Raw genomic sequence first — 17870 nt, 5'->3', positions numbered from 1 at the left:
GTTTATATTCCCTCCCAGAACCTGCGAACGGTTAAGGGCCGACTCCTGGTAGTGTCTAATCAGTGAGGCATGAGGTCCCTTTCCGAAAGCTTCAGACTGAAGGTCTGTGAAAACCTCCAACTTCAATCCAGACAGCAAACCTGTCTAAAGACCAACCTCTTCCATGAACACTTTACTAACTACCCCTAACTTGTATATTCTCCAAACATAAATTCTCCAAAAATAAAGCTTTTGCTAAATGAATAATTGCTTAAATTTTTATTTGGTAAACGAGTTTTCCAGGATAAAATGGATCCTGGAGATGTATGAATGGCTTGGTATGACTTGGTATCAAGTTCTGTGCTAGTGATAAGCCAGGAATTGGTAATTCTAGCACTTAGTGTACACAGAGGCTAGGGATTGGTGGTCAGGACTGATTAGCCGTGCTTCATCCGCCCTGGAACAGATGGTGCGGTTGGCTTACCATCAGGCCTCGACAAACCCTTTTGAAAAGCATCTTGTACATGCTACACGAAGAGTCTCCAGAAGATCTCCTCAGATTCAGGTGAGATTTAATTTTGGGAAGAGTTCATTTTTTATGGATGTAACATATCTACTAAGCTTCAACATGTCAACTAGTGCATTTTGTGCTTTCAATCTTGGTTTGTTAAACTATCTATATAGCTTGGTTTATCTTGTTTTGCAGTTATAGTGATGGTTTTATTTTAGAATTGCTCAGTATACAAGATGAAGGAAACATGTAGCAGAAGTGTGACCTATAGAAGCTTGAGAATGACGGCTTTGGTGCTGGTCTTTGCACAATTGCTACATGCTTCGGCTCTTCCTGCTGCCTCGTCATACGAGTTCACAGCTTACAGAATGCAGCAGTACAGACTGAAACAGGAAAAACACGGTACTATCATCTCATCTCATTTGGATTAGCTTAATATTCTCAACATTTTCTAACCGGAGTCATCGCTGAACTTTGAATGTCCACGTTAACTTTAATTTAACTCACAAATAGTATTGTTAACGTTAATATTCTGTATAAGTTGATGTGTCTGAATTCTCACAACGTCTCTGCAATTATGAGCAATAATACACTGAGCTGCTTAGCAAATTTTCCAAAATGTAGAGTGTTTTGACAAGAGAATGATTCATTTTTTTAAATAGGCTCTATCAACCGTTAGTAACCTTTAACCTTGTCTCGTAGGTTGTCACGGTGCCATGGTTGTTGCGGAGGCACGTTCACCAAACGATTCGAGTTTGACTCGCCGCTGTGTGATCATGAAGCTGTCTGATTTTACATTAGATCGCTTTCTACAGGCTAAAAGGCAGAACGCTGCAGCAGTGCTCATACTGATACCTCAGAACACCTCTAATATATCTGAAGATGTCATCCAGGTTACTAATGAATCATTAATTTTATTATTAGTGGTTAAATACTTTTTATTTGGACTTTCTTTTTCTCTGTTTTTTATATACTGTAAATCCTCTTTATACCTCTTTATCCGTTCTTGATACAAACTCATTGATATTTTTTTTTTGTCATGTTATGTATAATTAAACAGAGATAGAAAAAAGAGGAAAAAATGTTTATAGCTGCTATGTAATAATAGGAGCATTGATTTTACATTAAATGTAACTAGATAGTATATATACATTCATTCATTTATTTATTTATTTATTTTTCATTTGGCTGCTGCCTGTTCTGGGTTGAATCCGTATTAGATTAAAATTAGAAAATTAGTTTTGGAACAGGTTTTACGCCGTATGCACTTCCTGACATAACCCTCCCATTTTATCCTGGGCTTGGTACCGGCACTGAGAGTTAACTGATGATGAATATTTATTAATGAGTAAAAAACTCATTACTGTCATATAAGACTCCAGGATTTGTTGTTGTACAGTAGATAAAAGCTTGACTGATTTGCTTTGCTTCAAGATGTTTTAAACCATATCATCCTTTATTATATTCCTATAAATGTATCATATCTCCTGAGCTATTGGTTTAAAAATTAATCTCCAGAGTTTCATGGTTACGGAGTCAGAGGCTTTGACAATGGAGATGCTCATGCCTGTTTACGTGGTTCCTGAGGATGAGCAGCTTCTATACATGTATGAAGAAGTGAAGCACGCTGCAGCCACAAAGTCTGCCTTCGTCCTGATAAGAGGTAATAGTAGAAAATATTTGGAATATAAAAAAAAAAAAACACAAGTTTAATTCTGTTATGTATCTTGAAAAATAGTACTGAATATTAAAAGCATTATTAATTAATAGGTACATAACTCCATACATTGTTCAATCTCTGTATTTTACATATCCTGGCTGGCTCACCAGCTGTTAGGAATTTGTGTTTGTGCATATTGTCCTTTTGATAATATAAAATTTTGTAATTACAAATACCTGATAGGTGATCTATCAAATTCTTCCACAAAGTTCCTGTGTGTTTAGAATGCTTTTGAGCTGGGTAGCTAACTAGTAAATAACTTGTTTGTGGTAGTTGAAATTATGAATCTTTTTAATAGTTTTAATAACTTTTTAAGAACTTTTCACACAACAGTGTCTGAGATCCAGAGGCATAAAATGGTGCGAGATGGCTAGATATATGATAAGTGATTTGCTGAGTGATAGTTTGTTTCAGATTGACATAATGTATTTGAGATCAAGGAGATATTTCTTGGAATTGCAAATGATAGCTTACCAATACATTGTCTGTATATTTATAGTTAGTCTAGTTATATTACCGGCAAAGACTATTATTTAACAGTTTTATTGAGGTTAAATTATAATATATAAAATATAAAAATATCCTCTGCGCTGATGAAACCAAATGAAAATTGTTGGCTATGTTTGATGGACACCCCATGCTGCTGGTCAACCATTCCGATGGTGAAGCATGGTGGTGGTAACATCACGTCATGGGGTTGCCTTTGACCATTAGTGATAGGGAAATCAGTCAGTTCTTCAATTGGACATTGACCCTAAACATGCTGGCTAAGCTATACCTGAGTGGGTCAAAACCAAGAAAATAAATGTGTGCTAGAAAGTGTATGGAATTTCCAGTCTCAATGACGTACTTCCACTAAAGATTGCAAAATGACCTGGATGACTGTGATGGATCTTGCTTTTTTCCTTTATCACCTCTAGTTAAAAAATATCTGTATTAATCCTATCTAGTTTGCATCCTTTTTTCAGACTCCATTGTCGTGTTGTTTTGGTGTTCTAGTACTCCGAAGTATGGTCACAACCACTGCATTTCAAATATTGGTGAACAACAATTCCCCCATCAAGGCCATCACTGACAACTCTATCATTACATTAGAGGTGAGCTTGATGGATTGCCTTAATGATGAAAACCATCAGTTAAATATGACTAAATATATAATCTGTCAGAGTGAGAGTGAGAAATTCCTTTATTCCAAGGGTGTGCTTCCTGGAGTTGGAGAAGACCCACCCACGATTGTTATCACCGCCCATTATGACTCGTTTGGTCTTTCTCCAGTAAGCCATGGTTACCGATAAAAATAATTACATACACAATCATGGAACAAATTATGGAATCTACAATTACCATATATGATTTTGTTCATGCATGTTTTGCCTGTATGTTTCCCAGTGGATGTCATATGGTGCAGACTCGAATGGCAGTGGTGTCACCATATTGCTAGAACTGGCTCGACTCTTTCAACAGCTTTACAGTGATCCTCGCAACAAGGCCCCGTAAGTTCCAGCTATTCTGGGGAAAGATACAAGATGTAATTTAACATTGGGAATATTAATTAAGATCTTTTTATTTAGCACGTTTACTGTGCACCTAAGGTTTTGGGGTTGAGTACCCACCTCTATATTTCTTTAGGGGGAGGTCCGTTAATGTACCCCAATTTACTCCTCCAGTCCAAAGTCATTTGTCGTAGGCTGATTGGCATCTTTAAATGTTCGGTAATGTGAATTAGTATGTGAGTGTGTGTGAGTGTGACCTGTGATGGGTTGGCATCATGATGGATATTTCTCTTGTCACTTGTTCTGTGATCATGTTTATAGGTTTCACCTCCTTTTCTTTCTTACTGGTGGTGGGAAATATAATTACATCGGTACCAAACGCTGGCTGTCTGAAAACATGGATCATGCAGGTTAGTGACTCGGTATAATGATGATGTTCAATCGATTAGTTCAGCCATTGTGGGAAGTTCACAGGTCATTCACTGAATGATAATTGAATAGAATTGTCATTGTGAGAAGATCTTGCTTGATCATGAGTAGTCTCAGGTCAAAATCCAACATCTGTAGATTTCTTGTCATTATGAGGCTGGTGGATAAACAAACAGTTTGCTCAACAAATAAAAATATGTCCCATCTTTATACAGAATCCAGTCTACTGCATGATAACGTGGCCTTCGTTCTTTGTTTGGACTCTCTTGGTGCTGGTGACGAACTCTTCCTTCATGTATCTCGACCCCCAAAACCAGAGACGCCTCAGTTTAACTTCATCCAGCAGCTAGAAGATGTGAGACCATATCTAGTACAAACCATCCCTAGACCACCATTAATATAATATTTTTTTTTGATCCATACACATACTGAACATAAACCACCATCCATGCATCCCCCATTCCTTGCAGGTTATCTCCTCCAGGTTTTCATGGGTAAGGTTTGGAACCATACACAAGAAGATCAACCTGCAAGAGTCTACTCTAGCATGGGAGCATGAGTGCTATGGAATGAGACACATCCCAGGGTTCACTCTGTCTCATCTGCAAGACCCTAGATCAGAGCGCCGGGGCTCCATCCTTGACACCATGTAAACAGCAATCAACATCAAGCAATCAAAATTGAATTTAACTGTACTTTAAGTGTAATAGTGTAACAGAAGGAAGACTCTTCCTAAAGCAGGGAGTGAACATGGATCTCCACGGTAGATATTGGACATACCTGCAGGATAAAACCAGGCACTGCTTCGTTACAATAACTTAAAACAAAACTGACAAGACAACATGACTACATGGACACCTGGATAAACATAAAGGCGTCACACCAAACCACACATACACAAAACAACTGAACGACAACTGACTGACAAAAACAGATATAAAAGGCAGGTGTGTATATATATATATATATATATATATATATATATATACATATATATATATATATATGTATATATATATATATATGTGTGTATATATATATATATATATATATATATATATATATATATATATAAAACAAAAAATTAGGGTAAATGGGGAGCATGTGACACAGCAGGAAAGTTGAACAATAGCAATGGGCATGAACAACACACAAATTCCAATTTTTTTTGTCTTCGGGAACCAAAAAAGAGCTAAATCCACTACTCAAAGTTTATTTGCTGTCTCATTTGCACACGCAGGTCTCAGGTGGACATCAGAAAGCTGAAGCGGAATGTAGTCATCATTGCTGAGGCCTTGGTGAGGTACATGTATAATCTGTCAGACAAGGTGAGCAACAACTTTGCTGTTACTTTTTAAATGCTGTCAACATGTAGCTGAAACACTTGAACTCATTGTTTTACTCTTTATTTTATGATGAAGGGATCTCCAAAAGAATTGCCAGTGTTCCGGGGACGTTTGGTATGACTTTGTTATTTGATTTTTTTATTAGCAAAGAAAATGTTTATTACAATATCTGTTATCAAGGTTTTTGGACCATTCATAGATGTAATGCAACATGTGTGAAGAACTTGAGTGTCTCTAAAAAAAATTCACATTTTAATAATCTCTTATAGCACAGTGCTGTTGAAGGATTCATCAAAGGCTTATGCTGTATTATTATTCTCATTGTAATGTGTTAGAGATTCTGTAGTAACAATAAATGAAGACACTCCATGTAAATGCATTTTTTTTTAAGTGGAGAAACTTCCTGAGAGATTCATTTTGAGTTTAATTCTTGCATTGGAAGGAGTCTCCAGTGTCCAGAGTCTCCAGCTTTTTAACAGTCAGTCAAAGTTCTTAGAGGATCTTGGTTCATTAGAGAAAGGGAAAACAAGCAAGTTTGGTGTAAAATATCTAATATACAAATATATATAAAGGAAAAGTAAAATTTGCAGTGGTCGAAATATAATCAGAGAAAGAATAAGGGGGTCTTAGAATAATACCTGTGGTGTGTGTGTGTGTGTGTGTGTTGCAGGAAGTCCTGGACAGTCGTATAACATCTTTGATGACCATGTTGACTTCGGTGCCACGGGCCACTCAGCTGATGGACACTGAGCCGCAGCAGACTCTTCTCATCGACAGCCTGGAGCAGGAGTTCAGACGGCACCTTCAACAGGTCTACAGACACACTTTCCGTCAGGACCACAGGTAGGCACACACATAAATGTGTGATCACACAAGTATTTCAGCATGCAAAATTTCTTCTCCATATTTGATTCATTATTATTCAATCAGAATCACGGTTTCATATTCAGTTACATCGCCAGTGTTCATTATTATACTTAACTAGCTATCTCTGTATGTTATGTAACATTAGCTACCACTTTTTCACTTGTTCTCTAAGTTGGCAACCAAAATACAGGAAATGTTACTAAAACATACTGAAAATTGTATTATGTGTATTAATATGTGAATGAATGCATTCCATATATTGATTTTTTTTTTTGTCAGGGATCCTGACATTACGTTCTTCGATCAAATGAAGCAGCCAATGATGATGTACAGGTTGGTTTGGTGTACGTTTTTTCACTTATCAGTTCCATGAGAAAAATAAAGCTTCCTGAAAAATCATGTCAATTTCCTTCATCAGGGTGAAACCGGCTGCGTTTGATCTCTTCCTGGGTGGCTGTATTGCGGGTTATTTAGGATTAGTGTACTATGCAATCCAGGTTCGTTCCACAATTGATGATAAAACACATCATACACGCTATATGTGATTGTTTCATGAACCTGAAAAGTTGGTATTAGAAGCCATTGTTGTTTATTTGCAGAACTTTGGAAACGTCTATGCAAGACTCAAAGCTGTCCTGAAGAACAAACTGCAGTGAGATACAATGGGACATTGTGCGGAAGTCTTGGTACATAATGTACATGAATTTATTTTATTAACCATATGGAGTGAAATGTTTTTTCTGGAATAATATTGTCACTCGTTAAGTGCTGGAAGATTTACTTGAAATGAAATGGAAAGGAGGTCTGAAAAATGATACACTTAAAGAGCTAATTCAGACATGGGCAAACTACGGCCCGCGGGCCATATACGGCCTGTTGGGCTTTTTAATCCGGCCCGCCGAACTCGTCCACGTTATATTATTAAATTAAATTTTATTATAAAGACACCACAATCATTTTACCTAGCTGTAATTCCCATCTTTCCCCAGCAGATGGCGCACCTCGAAGACATTGACCCTTGAGTGTGATGCATTACGGTTACTCTCTACTTCATTTTGTCGCTTTGCACTTTCAGCCCTTCAGTAAAAATGAGCGGACCGAAGAAAACAAAAGTAGACAGTGAGTGCCGAGTGTTCAATAAAGAGGGGACAACAAAATATTTTTTCACTGAAGTCCGATCAACAGCTGTATGTCTGATATGCCAAGAAACTGTAGCAGTTTTTAAAGAATACAACATCAGCCGTCATTTTGCCACATAACATGCTAACTACGCTAGTAAACAGTCTCCACAAGAACGGGCGGCTACAGCTCAGAGATTGATGGCTAATTTACAGACTCAGCAAAACCTTTTTCACAAACTGCAAAGTTTTTTGCTGGCATTCAAATTAGCAAAGGCCAGTAAGCCTTTCTCCGAAGGCGAATTTTTAAAACAATGCATGGTTGAGACAGCAGGTCTCTTGTGTCCGGAGAGCAAAGGCAAATTTGAACAAATCAGTCACAGAACTGTGACTCGCCGTGTGGAATTGATTGACGAAGATATAAGCCAGCAAATTAAACAAAAACGCCAAGTTAACTGGCCAACACCTCGGATCTATCTTGAGAATTGCCACAACAAATATAACGCCAGACATTGATGCACTTGCAAAAAAAAAGGAGACCAACAACACTGTTCCCACTGAAACTGAATGGGAGTTTATTACTACGTTATTAAATTAATAAATTTGTAAAACAATTTTGACAATAAACTAAGCACAATGGTGTTTTGCTGCCTGTTAAAGGCCAAATCTTTTCATGTAATGGTTTTTACATTTAATTTATATTAGTTCACACAAACACACCAATCTCCTATTCTGGCCCGGCCCCTCTGTCAAATTTTAGAAACCATTGTGGCTCGCGAGTCAAAAAGTTTGCCCACCCCTGAGCTAATTGATGATGAGTTTATTTGACTCTTCCACATATTTATGCTTTCAATAACATTTAAAGAAGTGTATATGACATGATTTCCATGAAAAAAAATGAATAAATATACGATTATACAAGGTCCTGTGTGGACAAGCTTTTTTATTTCTTGATGAAATGATTAATTTATTATAGTGAAGCATAATCAATTATTTATCAGTGTTGGCCTTCAGTACACAGGCCACACATTAAGCTTCATCCTGCTTGGCTAGACTTAAACAGGCTGCAGTTTACCCACAGCTGCTTTTAAACGTCTCATGTGAGCACAGCAAGTGAAACCACACTGAGACACTGTTTTGGAAGATCAGGTGCCAACTTGGCTAAGCAAATTTTTCTCATTTCTTTTGCCCTATTGGTACCCGAGATTTCCTGCTGCTGAGTAAACCCCAGACAGGATGTAGATACGCCCCATTGTTTTTACTGATTATATATACGTACACTTTTTATTTCTAGGATCTGTTCCAAATAGGGGAAAAAGGTAAAAAGAAAATACTTGATCCATGCTTTGTCACAGCACTATTGTTGGTTTGGGAGTGTTTTGAGCAGCACTGAATGAAATAATAAAATATATGAACGGTGGAGTGGAACAGAGGTGATTTGCATCTTGTACATTTATAAATACACCTGAGTGGATATCACAACCATCCATTATCAATATTCTCTCTCTCTCTCTCTCTCTCTCTCTCTCTCTCTCTCTCTCTCTCTCTCTCTCTCTCTCCCTCTCCCTCTCTCTCTCTTAGTTGCAGTGCTTATTCTGCCTCCTGCTGGATACCTTCCGAAACCACAGCCAACAAAAAAGATCTGAAATCACTACTCCCATATAAAGTACAAATACAGATAGATAGATCTTTTATATCGTTATAGATTCTTCTTCTTCTTCTTCTTCTTCTTCTTCTTCTTCTTCTTCTTCTTCTTCTTCTTCTTCTTCTTCTTCTTCTTCTTCCACTGACTACATATGAACCAGAATCAGAAAGAGCTTTATTGCCAAGTATGATTGTGCATACATGGAATTTGTTTTGGTGTCATACGTTTCCAGTACACAAAGACATTACACATATGTAAGCAATAAAAAAATAATAATGTGAATTTGAGATAGATAGATAGATAGATAGATAGATAGATAGATAGATAGATAGATAGAGAGAGAGAGAGATAGATAGATAGATAGATAGATAGATAGATAGATAGATAGATAGATAGATAGATAGATAGATAGAAAAATAGATAGATAGATAGATAGATAGATAGATAGATAGATAGATAGATAGATAGAAAAATAGATAGATAGATAGAGAGAGAGAGAGAGAGAGAGAGAGAGAGAGATAGATAGATAGATAGATAGATAGATAGATAGATAGATAGATAGATAGATAGATAGATAGATAGATAGATAGATAGAAAAATAGATAGGTAGGTAGATAGATAGATAGATAGATAGATAGATAGATAGATAGATAGATAGATAGATAGATAGAAAAATAGATAGATAGATAGATAGATAGATAGATAGATAGATAGATAGATAGATAGATAGATAGATAGATAGAAAAATAGATAGGTAGGTAGATAGATAGATAGATAGATAGATAGATAGATAGATAGATAGATAGATAGATAGAGTTGTTAAATAGACAAATGCAAACAAAACAAAAGGAAAAGCAAGTTTTCTCTGAAAACTACATATCCCAAGTGTCCTACAGAGGGCGCGCTTCCGGGAACTGAAGGTTCCTCGCGCCGCCTCACGGTTAAGCGCCGCCCATCCCCCCAAAAAAACGACTGCTGTTTTTATTTTTTTTGTTTATTTTTTTTATCCTCTCACTATGAACAGCGTTTGGACGTCTATGAAGTCAGAGCAAGAAGTTGGTTGTATTCGAGTTGGTATGTAGTTATAATTAAGAATACTAATTTTGACACGTGCTGTGTAATAATATATGTATGTAGCACGTTGTAACATTTTAAACTCCTGCTGTACTTTCACCCTGTTTATAAACGTCCTGAAGGACAAAGTGTTGTAAACATCAGCTGGTTATGAGCTCAGATTCTCAGGACTGCTGGCTTTTTGGATGAATTCTATACTTGTGTTCTATTTTGTGTTCTATTCTAAATACGTGTTCTATCTATTTTTATATCTTCTACCTGTATGTTGTCCCCTTTCCTGTTAAAATGTCCTTTATTGGACATTAGCTGGTTAATGATGGACTGTTTAAAAGGCTGGTGTTTACAGAAACACCTTTCACTTTCCTTCATGGAGTTTTCTGAAGCAGCCTGCAGTGGCACTGCAGCAAAAAACTCACAGCTTCTAACTTAACTTCACATGGCTTAACATTATGGCTTATTTTAGTCCTGCTGTCAACATGTAGGTATGTAGTCAGCTTTTGCCCAGTAGCACTGTGCTGTGCTGTAAACAGAAACACGTTTGGACAGATTTCCATGGACTTCTGGGAAATATTGTCTTTAAATATTGCCTTATGCATTACAGTTTGATTCAACTATTTAAGCATGCACCAAACAGGAAAATAAGAAGGTCATTCTGCTGCTAAAATAAATGCTTTGTTGTTATTGGTGTGTGTGTGTGTGTGTGTGTGATTGTACCCTGTGATGGGTTGGCACCCTTTCCAGCGAGTCCCCCACCTTATGCCTCCCCTGGGGTCCCCCACCTTGAGTCCCCTGGTGTAGCTTCCAGTCACCCAGTTACCCTAAGTAAGGTAAGCAGTACAGATATTTATTACTAACGGTTTAGATTTTAAGATTTATGATTTAAAGCGTTTATTGTCATACACAGAAAGGAAATGAAATTCTTTCTTTGCTGTCCACAGTGAAAGCCCGACAAGTAAAAAAAAAAAAATCACTCACATAAATACAAACGTAGTTTAAAACAAAAAAATAAATAAATAAACGATGCAGCAGATAGACTGAAAATATAGAAATATAGATTGTTATCTGTATGTACAAGTGTACAGTGTTGACATTATATATATATTTTTAATATTTTTTTTAATATACATTATAATTTAATAATTTAATACCACTGTAGATGGTAATAGCATCAGTAACATTAACAAATGTGCAAAATGAGGAGGAGCAACTTAGTTCGGCTGATCTACGAGATAGATGAAACTAGTCTATGTCTTCTGGCTACCTGTTCAAGAGTCTACTACTACATTGCATTCCAGGGATATGGTGTATTTGTGTGAATCTTACCTTTACTGTAGTAAGTGTATAATTTATAATGAAGCATAAATAAAAGCTTACTTAAAATAAGCCTTTCCAGTGTTTTTACATATATTTTTAGTAGCTTCTACAAACACCATGATGATCCTGGAAGCAGAAGTGCCACTTTTGTTTTACATGTTTGTGCAAGAAGCCCATTTGTGAAATACAAAGAAAACATGGTGAGGTCTACTTTTAAAGTGCAGTAAGCTGTTTTTATGTTAACACCAATTTATTAAGTACTGAATATAATAATAAAAATTTTACAGTGATTTAAAAACTAAAATTCTTGGTCAGGAATTACAAATTGGGTTTTTAAAAACCTTGAATATTAATCCATCATCAATCAGCTGTTAAAAGGAGCACAGAGGACTGAGCTGTTCTCTTTTACATTGGTGAAGTCTTATAAAAGGGTCTGTTCACTGAGGACCTAGATTTGCCAAGAGCTATTCACGTTGTACCCTAATCACTTTGCACCTTTCACAAACTGACACATTTAAAGAACTTGGCTGTGAGCGGAAGCTTCATTATGTGCTTCGACTTGCTCTTAAACTTAGACGGGGAAGTGGTTTGGTGGATTTTAGATAAAATCTCTAATGCAATGGAAGACAGAAATCCAATACAAAGTGTCTTTGAATTACTATATCACTATATTCGTAATATACCTTATCGCAAAACTAAATACTGACATTTTGCTTTTCTTTCACAGATTTGAAAAAGGATAATGACAGAAACAAAGAAGAATACTGAGCAGAGAAAGAATTGCTCAATATTACACGCGTCAAGCAATCTCTAGTCACGCTGGGAACTTTAAATGTAATGGGACACAAACATGTTACAAAATGAGAGTGCTGTTCTAGTTGTTTAGTTTCCAAGTAAATTCATAGCCTCAAGTAGATCCTCACTCTCGTGAAGAAAAGAGTTAAAAACACAATGTACCAAGTAGTACCTGGAGGAGCTGGGGGCACTATCACGGAAGGGGTGCCCCTTAAAAAAAAAAATAAGGAGATTCGTCCACTAGTGTGTGCTGGAGTTCTGGGGCTGGTCCTGGTTCTCGCTGCTGTAACAGCGTGGTGTTACTATATCGCCTCCCTCCGCAAAGCTGATCACCTAAAGACAGAGTTATTGGACCTTAATAAGGATGGCTTCCTCATCCGCAACCAAGCTGGGGGGGTTGTGTTCAAAATGGCTTTCAGGTAGGTGGTAATGATAAAACATGCATACTCAATATATTTTATTAACTTGACAAACATCAGTGGCACATACAAAGTTAAGGAAATGAAATACATTGGCCTTAAGCCCTGGTAAAAGAAGGAAGTAATTAAGTAAACATTGGCACTTATCAATTTCAGATCCGGAACCCTAGATTTGGACTCCTGTTCTAAGGAGGACGTGATTCTGCGTTGCTCACGCTCCTATGCTGGCAAAGTGAATTTCTTTATAATGACTGTGCCAAAGCCTAAAGAGACTGTAATGTGCTATCGTGTCAGGTGGGAGGAGCTGGAGTCCGACCGACCTGTAATGCACGCCATGTCTTACAATGGCTCTCATTGGTACGGTGGTTCTGAATCTGCTATCCAGCACTGGCCCATTGCCATCTCGGGTCAGCAGGCACCCAAGCCCTTTGTCACCAGTGACGTTTATTCAAACCGCAATGACTTCGGTGGCATTTTAGAACGGTACTGGCTCTCATCTAATGCCACTGCTATCAAGATCAACGATTCAGTGCCCTTTCACTTGGGCTGGAATGACACCGAGAAGTCACTGTACTTTGAGGCACGATATCAGGATAGCCCATATAAACCTCTTCCTGGGATGCCACCATATGCTGAGCTGAGCTACCGCGTGTGTGTGGGCCCAGATGTGACCTCCATCCATAAGGTCATGGTCCGCAGGTACTTCCCTAAACCCAACAAGGTACCCTTAGAAGCAATGTTTCGATATCCTATATGGTCCACCTGGGCTTTATACAAAACTGACATTAACCAGGGGAAACTTTTGACCTACGCTGAAAACATACGTAAACATGGCTTTAATTGTAGTCATATAGAATTGGACGACCGGTACACCAGCCGGTATGGTGAATTTGAATTTGATCCTGAAAAGTTCCCCAACGCGTCTGGCATGTTCCAAAAGTTAAAATCTGACGGCTTTCTGGTGTCATTATGGACACATCCCTTTGTGAACTATGAATCATACAACTTTGGCCTGTGTGTCCAGAAAGGTCTTTTCGTGATGGAGACCACCGGGCAACTTCCAGCTTTGGTGCGATGGTGGAACGGCATCGGCGGCATTTTGGATTTTACCAACCCAGACGCTCGCAACTGGTTCACCTCCCATCTGCGAACATTGCGTTCTAAATACGGTGTGTCTTCCTTCAAGTTGGATGCTGGTGAAACAAACTTCCTGCCTTGGCGCTTCCGGACACATGTCCATCTTCCCGATCCTAGCACGTTCACGCGCCGCTACACAGAAATGGCCCTGCCATTCAATGAACGGGCAGAACTGCGTGCGGGCTACGGCTCACAGAATATCTCCTGCTTCTTCCGCCTCATCGATCGTGATTCGGTTTGGGGCTATGAGCTTGGTCTCAAGTCCATCATCCCCACTGTCCTCACCATCAGCATCCTCGGCTACCAGTTTATCCTGCCTGACATGATTGGGGGTAATGCATATGCCAACCGAACGTACGGGAATGGTAAACTCCCTGACCGCGAACTATACATACGTTGGCTAGAGCTTTCTGCCTTTATGCCTGCCATGCAGTTCTCCATCCCACCCTGGGAGTATGATGAGGAGGTGGTAGCCATTGCCCGGCGCTTTACAGGACTTCATGAGACATTGGTGGCCCCTAGAGTTCTGGAGCTGGCAGGGGAGGTGTTAAATACCGGTGACCCCATCATCCGTCCTTTGTGGTGGATAGCCACCGGTGATGAGACTGCCTACAGGGTAGACTCGCAGTTTCTTATAGGAGATGACCTGATGGTGGCACCAGTGCTGGAGCCTGGCAAGCAGGAACGGGATATCTACCTCCCAGCTGGCCATTGGAGAAGCTACAAGGGCGAGCGCTATGATAATAAAGAACCTATGCATCTCACAGATTACGCTGTGGATCTTGATGAGATTGCATATTTTCTTTGGGTACAGTGATGCTGTTGATACTGTTTTTTTTTTTTTTCAGGGGATGAGCATTATATGCTTTGTTTAATTGCTTATTCAGGGCTGTTAATATGTTTAAAACAACTAAAGCTTCATGCATTATGACATCGCTCTTATATAGCATTCGCACATTTGCATATTCAGTAGAGCTAATGGCATGCTTTTGTGAGGTGGTAGAAAACCTGAGGGAAACTGTTAGAAGAACATCGAAACTCTGAAAAGTCAGAAACCTGATCTCAAGATCAGACTGCTGCACCATCACTTCACCCCATACCCAATCACGTGCCTTACATTATTTTGAATGTACATATAAGATGGCAGGTTCACAAGATTCAAGACTAAACCAAATGCTAGTTTAAAAAGTGCTACCAACTGTTGCGTACGCTCAGATTTTTGTTTTTTTTATTTGACAATCGGGTACTAATAGCTCAAATTTACATTTACATTTGCAGCATTTGGCAGACGCCCTTATCCAGAGTGACGTAAGAAAGTGCTTTTAAGTCTCTATAATTGAATACATTAACTCTTGTTTACTAGTTTACAGACTTAAGACACCATGAGCCCAAAACACTGTTCAAGGTTTTTTTATGTTTTTTTTTTTTTTTTAAATACACACATGCAACAAACGGGAGAAAGTGCTAGTTCAAGTATTTCATGAAGAAGTAGGTCTTCAACCTTCGTCGGAATACAGGTTTGTAAATTAAAGGGAACGAACTGATTGATTTACTGTGAAAATATATGTGTCCTTATCTTAAGGCACTGTGGTTACAAGAAGCATACAAGCATGTTCTCTGGGCAGATCGAGCCGTATTTAATGTATTTCTGTATGCGTTTTCAATTTGCATGTATGCAAGATTGTACCAATCTATATAGTATTCATGGTGTCTTCCAAGCACACACTTCTTGCACCTTGTCGAACATGGGAGAACAATCTGTATTTTTTTTTTATACTAGAACGGTACACTAGTTCTAGCTCAGTTTTTAGAATGCAGCCCAAGCAGTACTAGTGCAGTTTTTTTAGATGTAGGTTCAATAGCGCAACATAGCTTTAAGCAATAATTAGCTTTGTTAATAATATTTAGTAGTGTTAATCATTCAGGGATTAGTCATGGAACATTTTATTTGGCTCTGTTTATATTTCTCTAGTTTATGTATCGGTCATGAAACGTTAGCTAGTTTGTTTTAACTAGAGCGTTGGATGCTCCTAGCACTGACTTTCTCACTCAAGTTTTATTTCCTGTTTCAGATGTTTTATCAGGTTACTTGTTTTGTAGGGATTTTTACATTGCAGAGCATTCTGCTTTGACTGCCATTGTTAATTGTACATGTCATCTGTTCGCCTTTATAACAAGAGTGTAAACTAAGCGTAGTATAACATAATTAGAAAATAAGCACAGAGTCGAACCAGGACGCAGACCTAGAATAAGCTGCCATGTCATTGCAAAATAATTAACACCATCCTGCCTTATTTATACTTCATTCTTATTTTATATTCATGTTGTACATGAGGTTTGCATGCAGTGTTAAATGCTTGTATGTTTTTTTTTTTTGTATGGTTCATGTCGATCATCATCAGATGATCTTTACCATTTTCCACTGAGCCCATCTTTAGAAATACACTTGAATAAATATTTTGGAGGATTGCTGTAGGATTGCTTCTATGAGCCACTATATAAGGGATAGGTTCTCAATGTTTACATACCGTGGTAGAACAACCAACATCAATCATTTCAGTTTAGTGCAGCTTCAGATACAGTTTGATGAAATCTTTTTTCCATGCACTGGTATACGTGGACATGATAGGATACAAAATCATAGAGACATAGACCTAGTACTTTACATTAGCAGTTTTTTTTACTAGACACATGCATGATAAACAGCGATTCCACATCACAAAACCACAACGCAGCAAAGCTCTAATGAAGCAAACTCTGTGTTTACACACTCTGTACCATGATTATCTTGTTAACATTGACACAACACCATGTAAAATGCTAATGCACAGGAAAGTTAGTCATGGTGGTGTTTGATTCTTCCTCTCTCTCTCTTTCTCTCTCTATCCATCTAATATTTTATCTATCTGTTTATCTCGTGCACACTCCCTGTCTCAATAATCAAAAAAAAAAAACCACCCCAGTTAGCACTAACGCTTATTTAGAAATACATATTAGATATGTCAGCATTTGGATATCAAACTGCATCATAGCTTTTTATGTGACAGCTCGGCTTCACTATCTCTCAGCTTGTAGAGAGTTTTTCTAACCACAGGGAGGCAGTGTGCACTTTTTTTAAGATTCTCACAGCATAAAGAAGTTCTCCTGCTTGCTTCTTTTTTCTCCACAGCTGGATTTCCATTCATTACAAATGATAAACTCATTTCATAAGCTGTTTTAACTCTGGTTACAGGTTTGACCTCTTCAAAAGACCCAATAAGGTTGCTGAAATTATTCATTTTTTTGATCCATTAAGGAATGAATACCTAAAACAGAAAAAAAAAAGTTGCAGAGCGTGAAAATATTTTGAAGAAATGTTTAATATTGTTGTATATCAAATGTCACAACTCTTTGCCTTTATGTGTCTGCTTGTTGGACAATAAAAGACATTATTATTGAGAAATCATGTGAGGCACTTGTCGAAATGAATGATTAAGTAATAATATATGTAACAGAGTGCCGATGCTGCCTGATATGAAACTCGGGCACTGATCACACTCCACACTAGTGTTTTATTCCTCTTACGCTACAGGCATTTGATAACAGTTGATAACATTTGATAACAGATATATTAATGAACATCACATCATACATCATTTCATCGCTTATAAAAAAAAATATAGATATTTTTGTGTTGTTTTTTTCAGCCTAAAAGGAAATCCGAAATGTCATTTACTTCAAAACTTAGGCACTGATAATTAGCTGTTCCTCGTGAGAAGCCTTGAATTATGAAAGCAGGGTAAAGTCAACAGAAAGGACAATTAAGATGTTAATCACAGTGATGTGTTGATATAAATCACGATCTGAGGCCTTGTAAAGGTGACTAAAGCAATTACTGTATAGCATTATCATATACCATACCATTCCATATACAACTAAATATTCAGGACATACAGTATATACACATCGCAATAGTGTATAGCGCAGCTTTTTAAACTGCTTGAATGTTCAAAAATGTTGATACATCCATCTATCTATCCATCA

At 37.8% G+C, this 17870-nt stretch overlaps 2 protein-coding genes across 4 annotated transcripts; both read left to right on the top strand.

Moving 5' to 3' along the window:
- The first annotated feature begins 412 nt into the window (after positions 1-412).
- zgc:109965 (Nicalin-1-like) lies at positions 413-8264 on the top strand. 2 transcript variants are annotated; one of them, XM_060890914.1, is made up of 16 exons: positions 413-544; positions 709-892; positions 1193-1383; positions 2009-2153; positions 3210-3307; positions 3407-3484; positions 3600-3703; positions 4025-4113; positions 4348-4487; positions 4603-4781; positions 5373-5460; positions 5554-5592; positions 6149-6321; positions 6625-6678; positions 6764-6842; positions 6945-8264. In XM_060890914.1, exons 1-16 carry the CDS (start codon positions 446-448, stop codon positions 6999-7001), a joined length of 1797 nt encoding a protein of 598 aa, XP_060746897.1. In that variant the 5' UTR covers positions 413-445; the 3' UTR covers positions 7002-8264. The 2 variants fall into 2 exon arrangements, with proteins under 2 accessions (XP_060746897.1, XP_060746898.1); XM_060890915.1 differs by having other exon boundaries at positions 513-544; positions 686-892.
- A 1800-nt stretch (positions 8265-10064) lies between these two features.
- Positions 10065-16314, top strand: myorg (myogenesis regulating glycosidase (putative)). 2 transcript variants are annotated; one of them, XM_060890879.1, is made up of 4 exons: positions 10065-10182; positions 10924-11009; positions 12224-12710; positions 12867-16314. In XM_060890879.1, exons 3-4 carry the CDS (start codon positions 12448-12450, stop codon positions 14662-14664), a joined length of 2061 nt encoding a protein of 686 aa, XP_060746862.1. In that variant the 5' UTR covers positions 10065-10182; positions 10924-11009; positions 12224-12447; the 3' UTR covers positions 14665-16314. The 2 variants fall into 2 exon arrangements, with proteins under 2 accessions (XP_060746862.1, XP_060746861.1); XM_060890878.1 differs by lacking the exon at positions 10924-11009 and having other exon boundaries at positions 10106-10182.
- Positions 16315-17870: the final 1556 nt, after the last annotated feature.

The sequence above is a fragment of the Tachysurus vachellii genome, chromosome 17, assembly GCF_030014155.1.
Source record: "Tachysurus vachellii isolate PV-2020 chromosome 17, HZAU_Pvac_v1, whole genome shotgun sequence".
Classification (NCBI taxonomy): Eukaryota; Metazoa; Chordata; class Actinopteri; order Siluriformes; family Bagridae; genus Tachysurus; species Tachysurus vachellii.
This window is presented reverse-complemented; position numbering and strand designations above follow the sequence as displayed.

Bases quoted from the DNA above. Each gene is read 5' to 3' on its own strand.
- zgc:109965 (XM_060890914.1), top strand. From the start codon at position 446: ATGGTGCGGTTGGCTTACCATCAGGCCTCGACAAACCCTTTTGAAAAG. The intron at 6,679-6,763 runs GTTGGTTTGGTG...TTCCTTCATCAG, and splicing joins CAGCCAATGATGATGTACAG to GGTGAAACCGGCTGCGTTTG. The intron at 6,843-6,944 runs GTTCGTTCCACA...GTTTATTTGCAG, and splicing joins TAGTGTACTATGCAATCCAG to AACTTTGGAAACGTCTATGC.
- myorg (XM_060890879.1), top strand. From the start codon at position 12,448: ATGTACCAAGTAGTACCTGGAGGAGCTGGGGGCACTATCACGGAAGGG. The intron at 12,711-12,866 runs GTAGGTGGTAAT...TATCAATTTCAG, and splicing joins GTGTTCAAAATGGCTTTCAG to ATCCGGAACCCTAGATTTGG.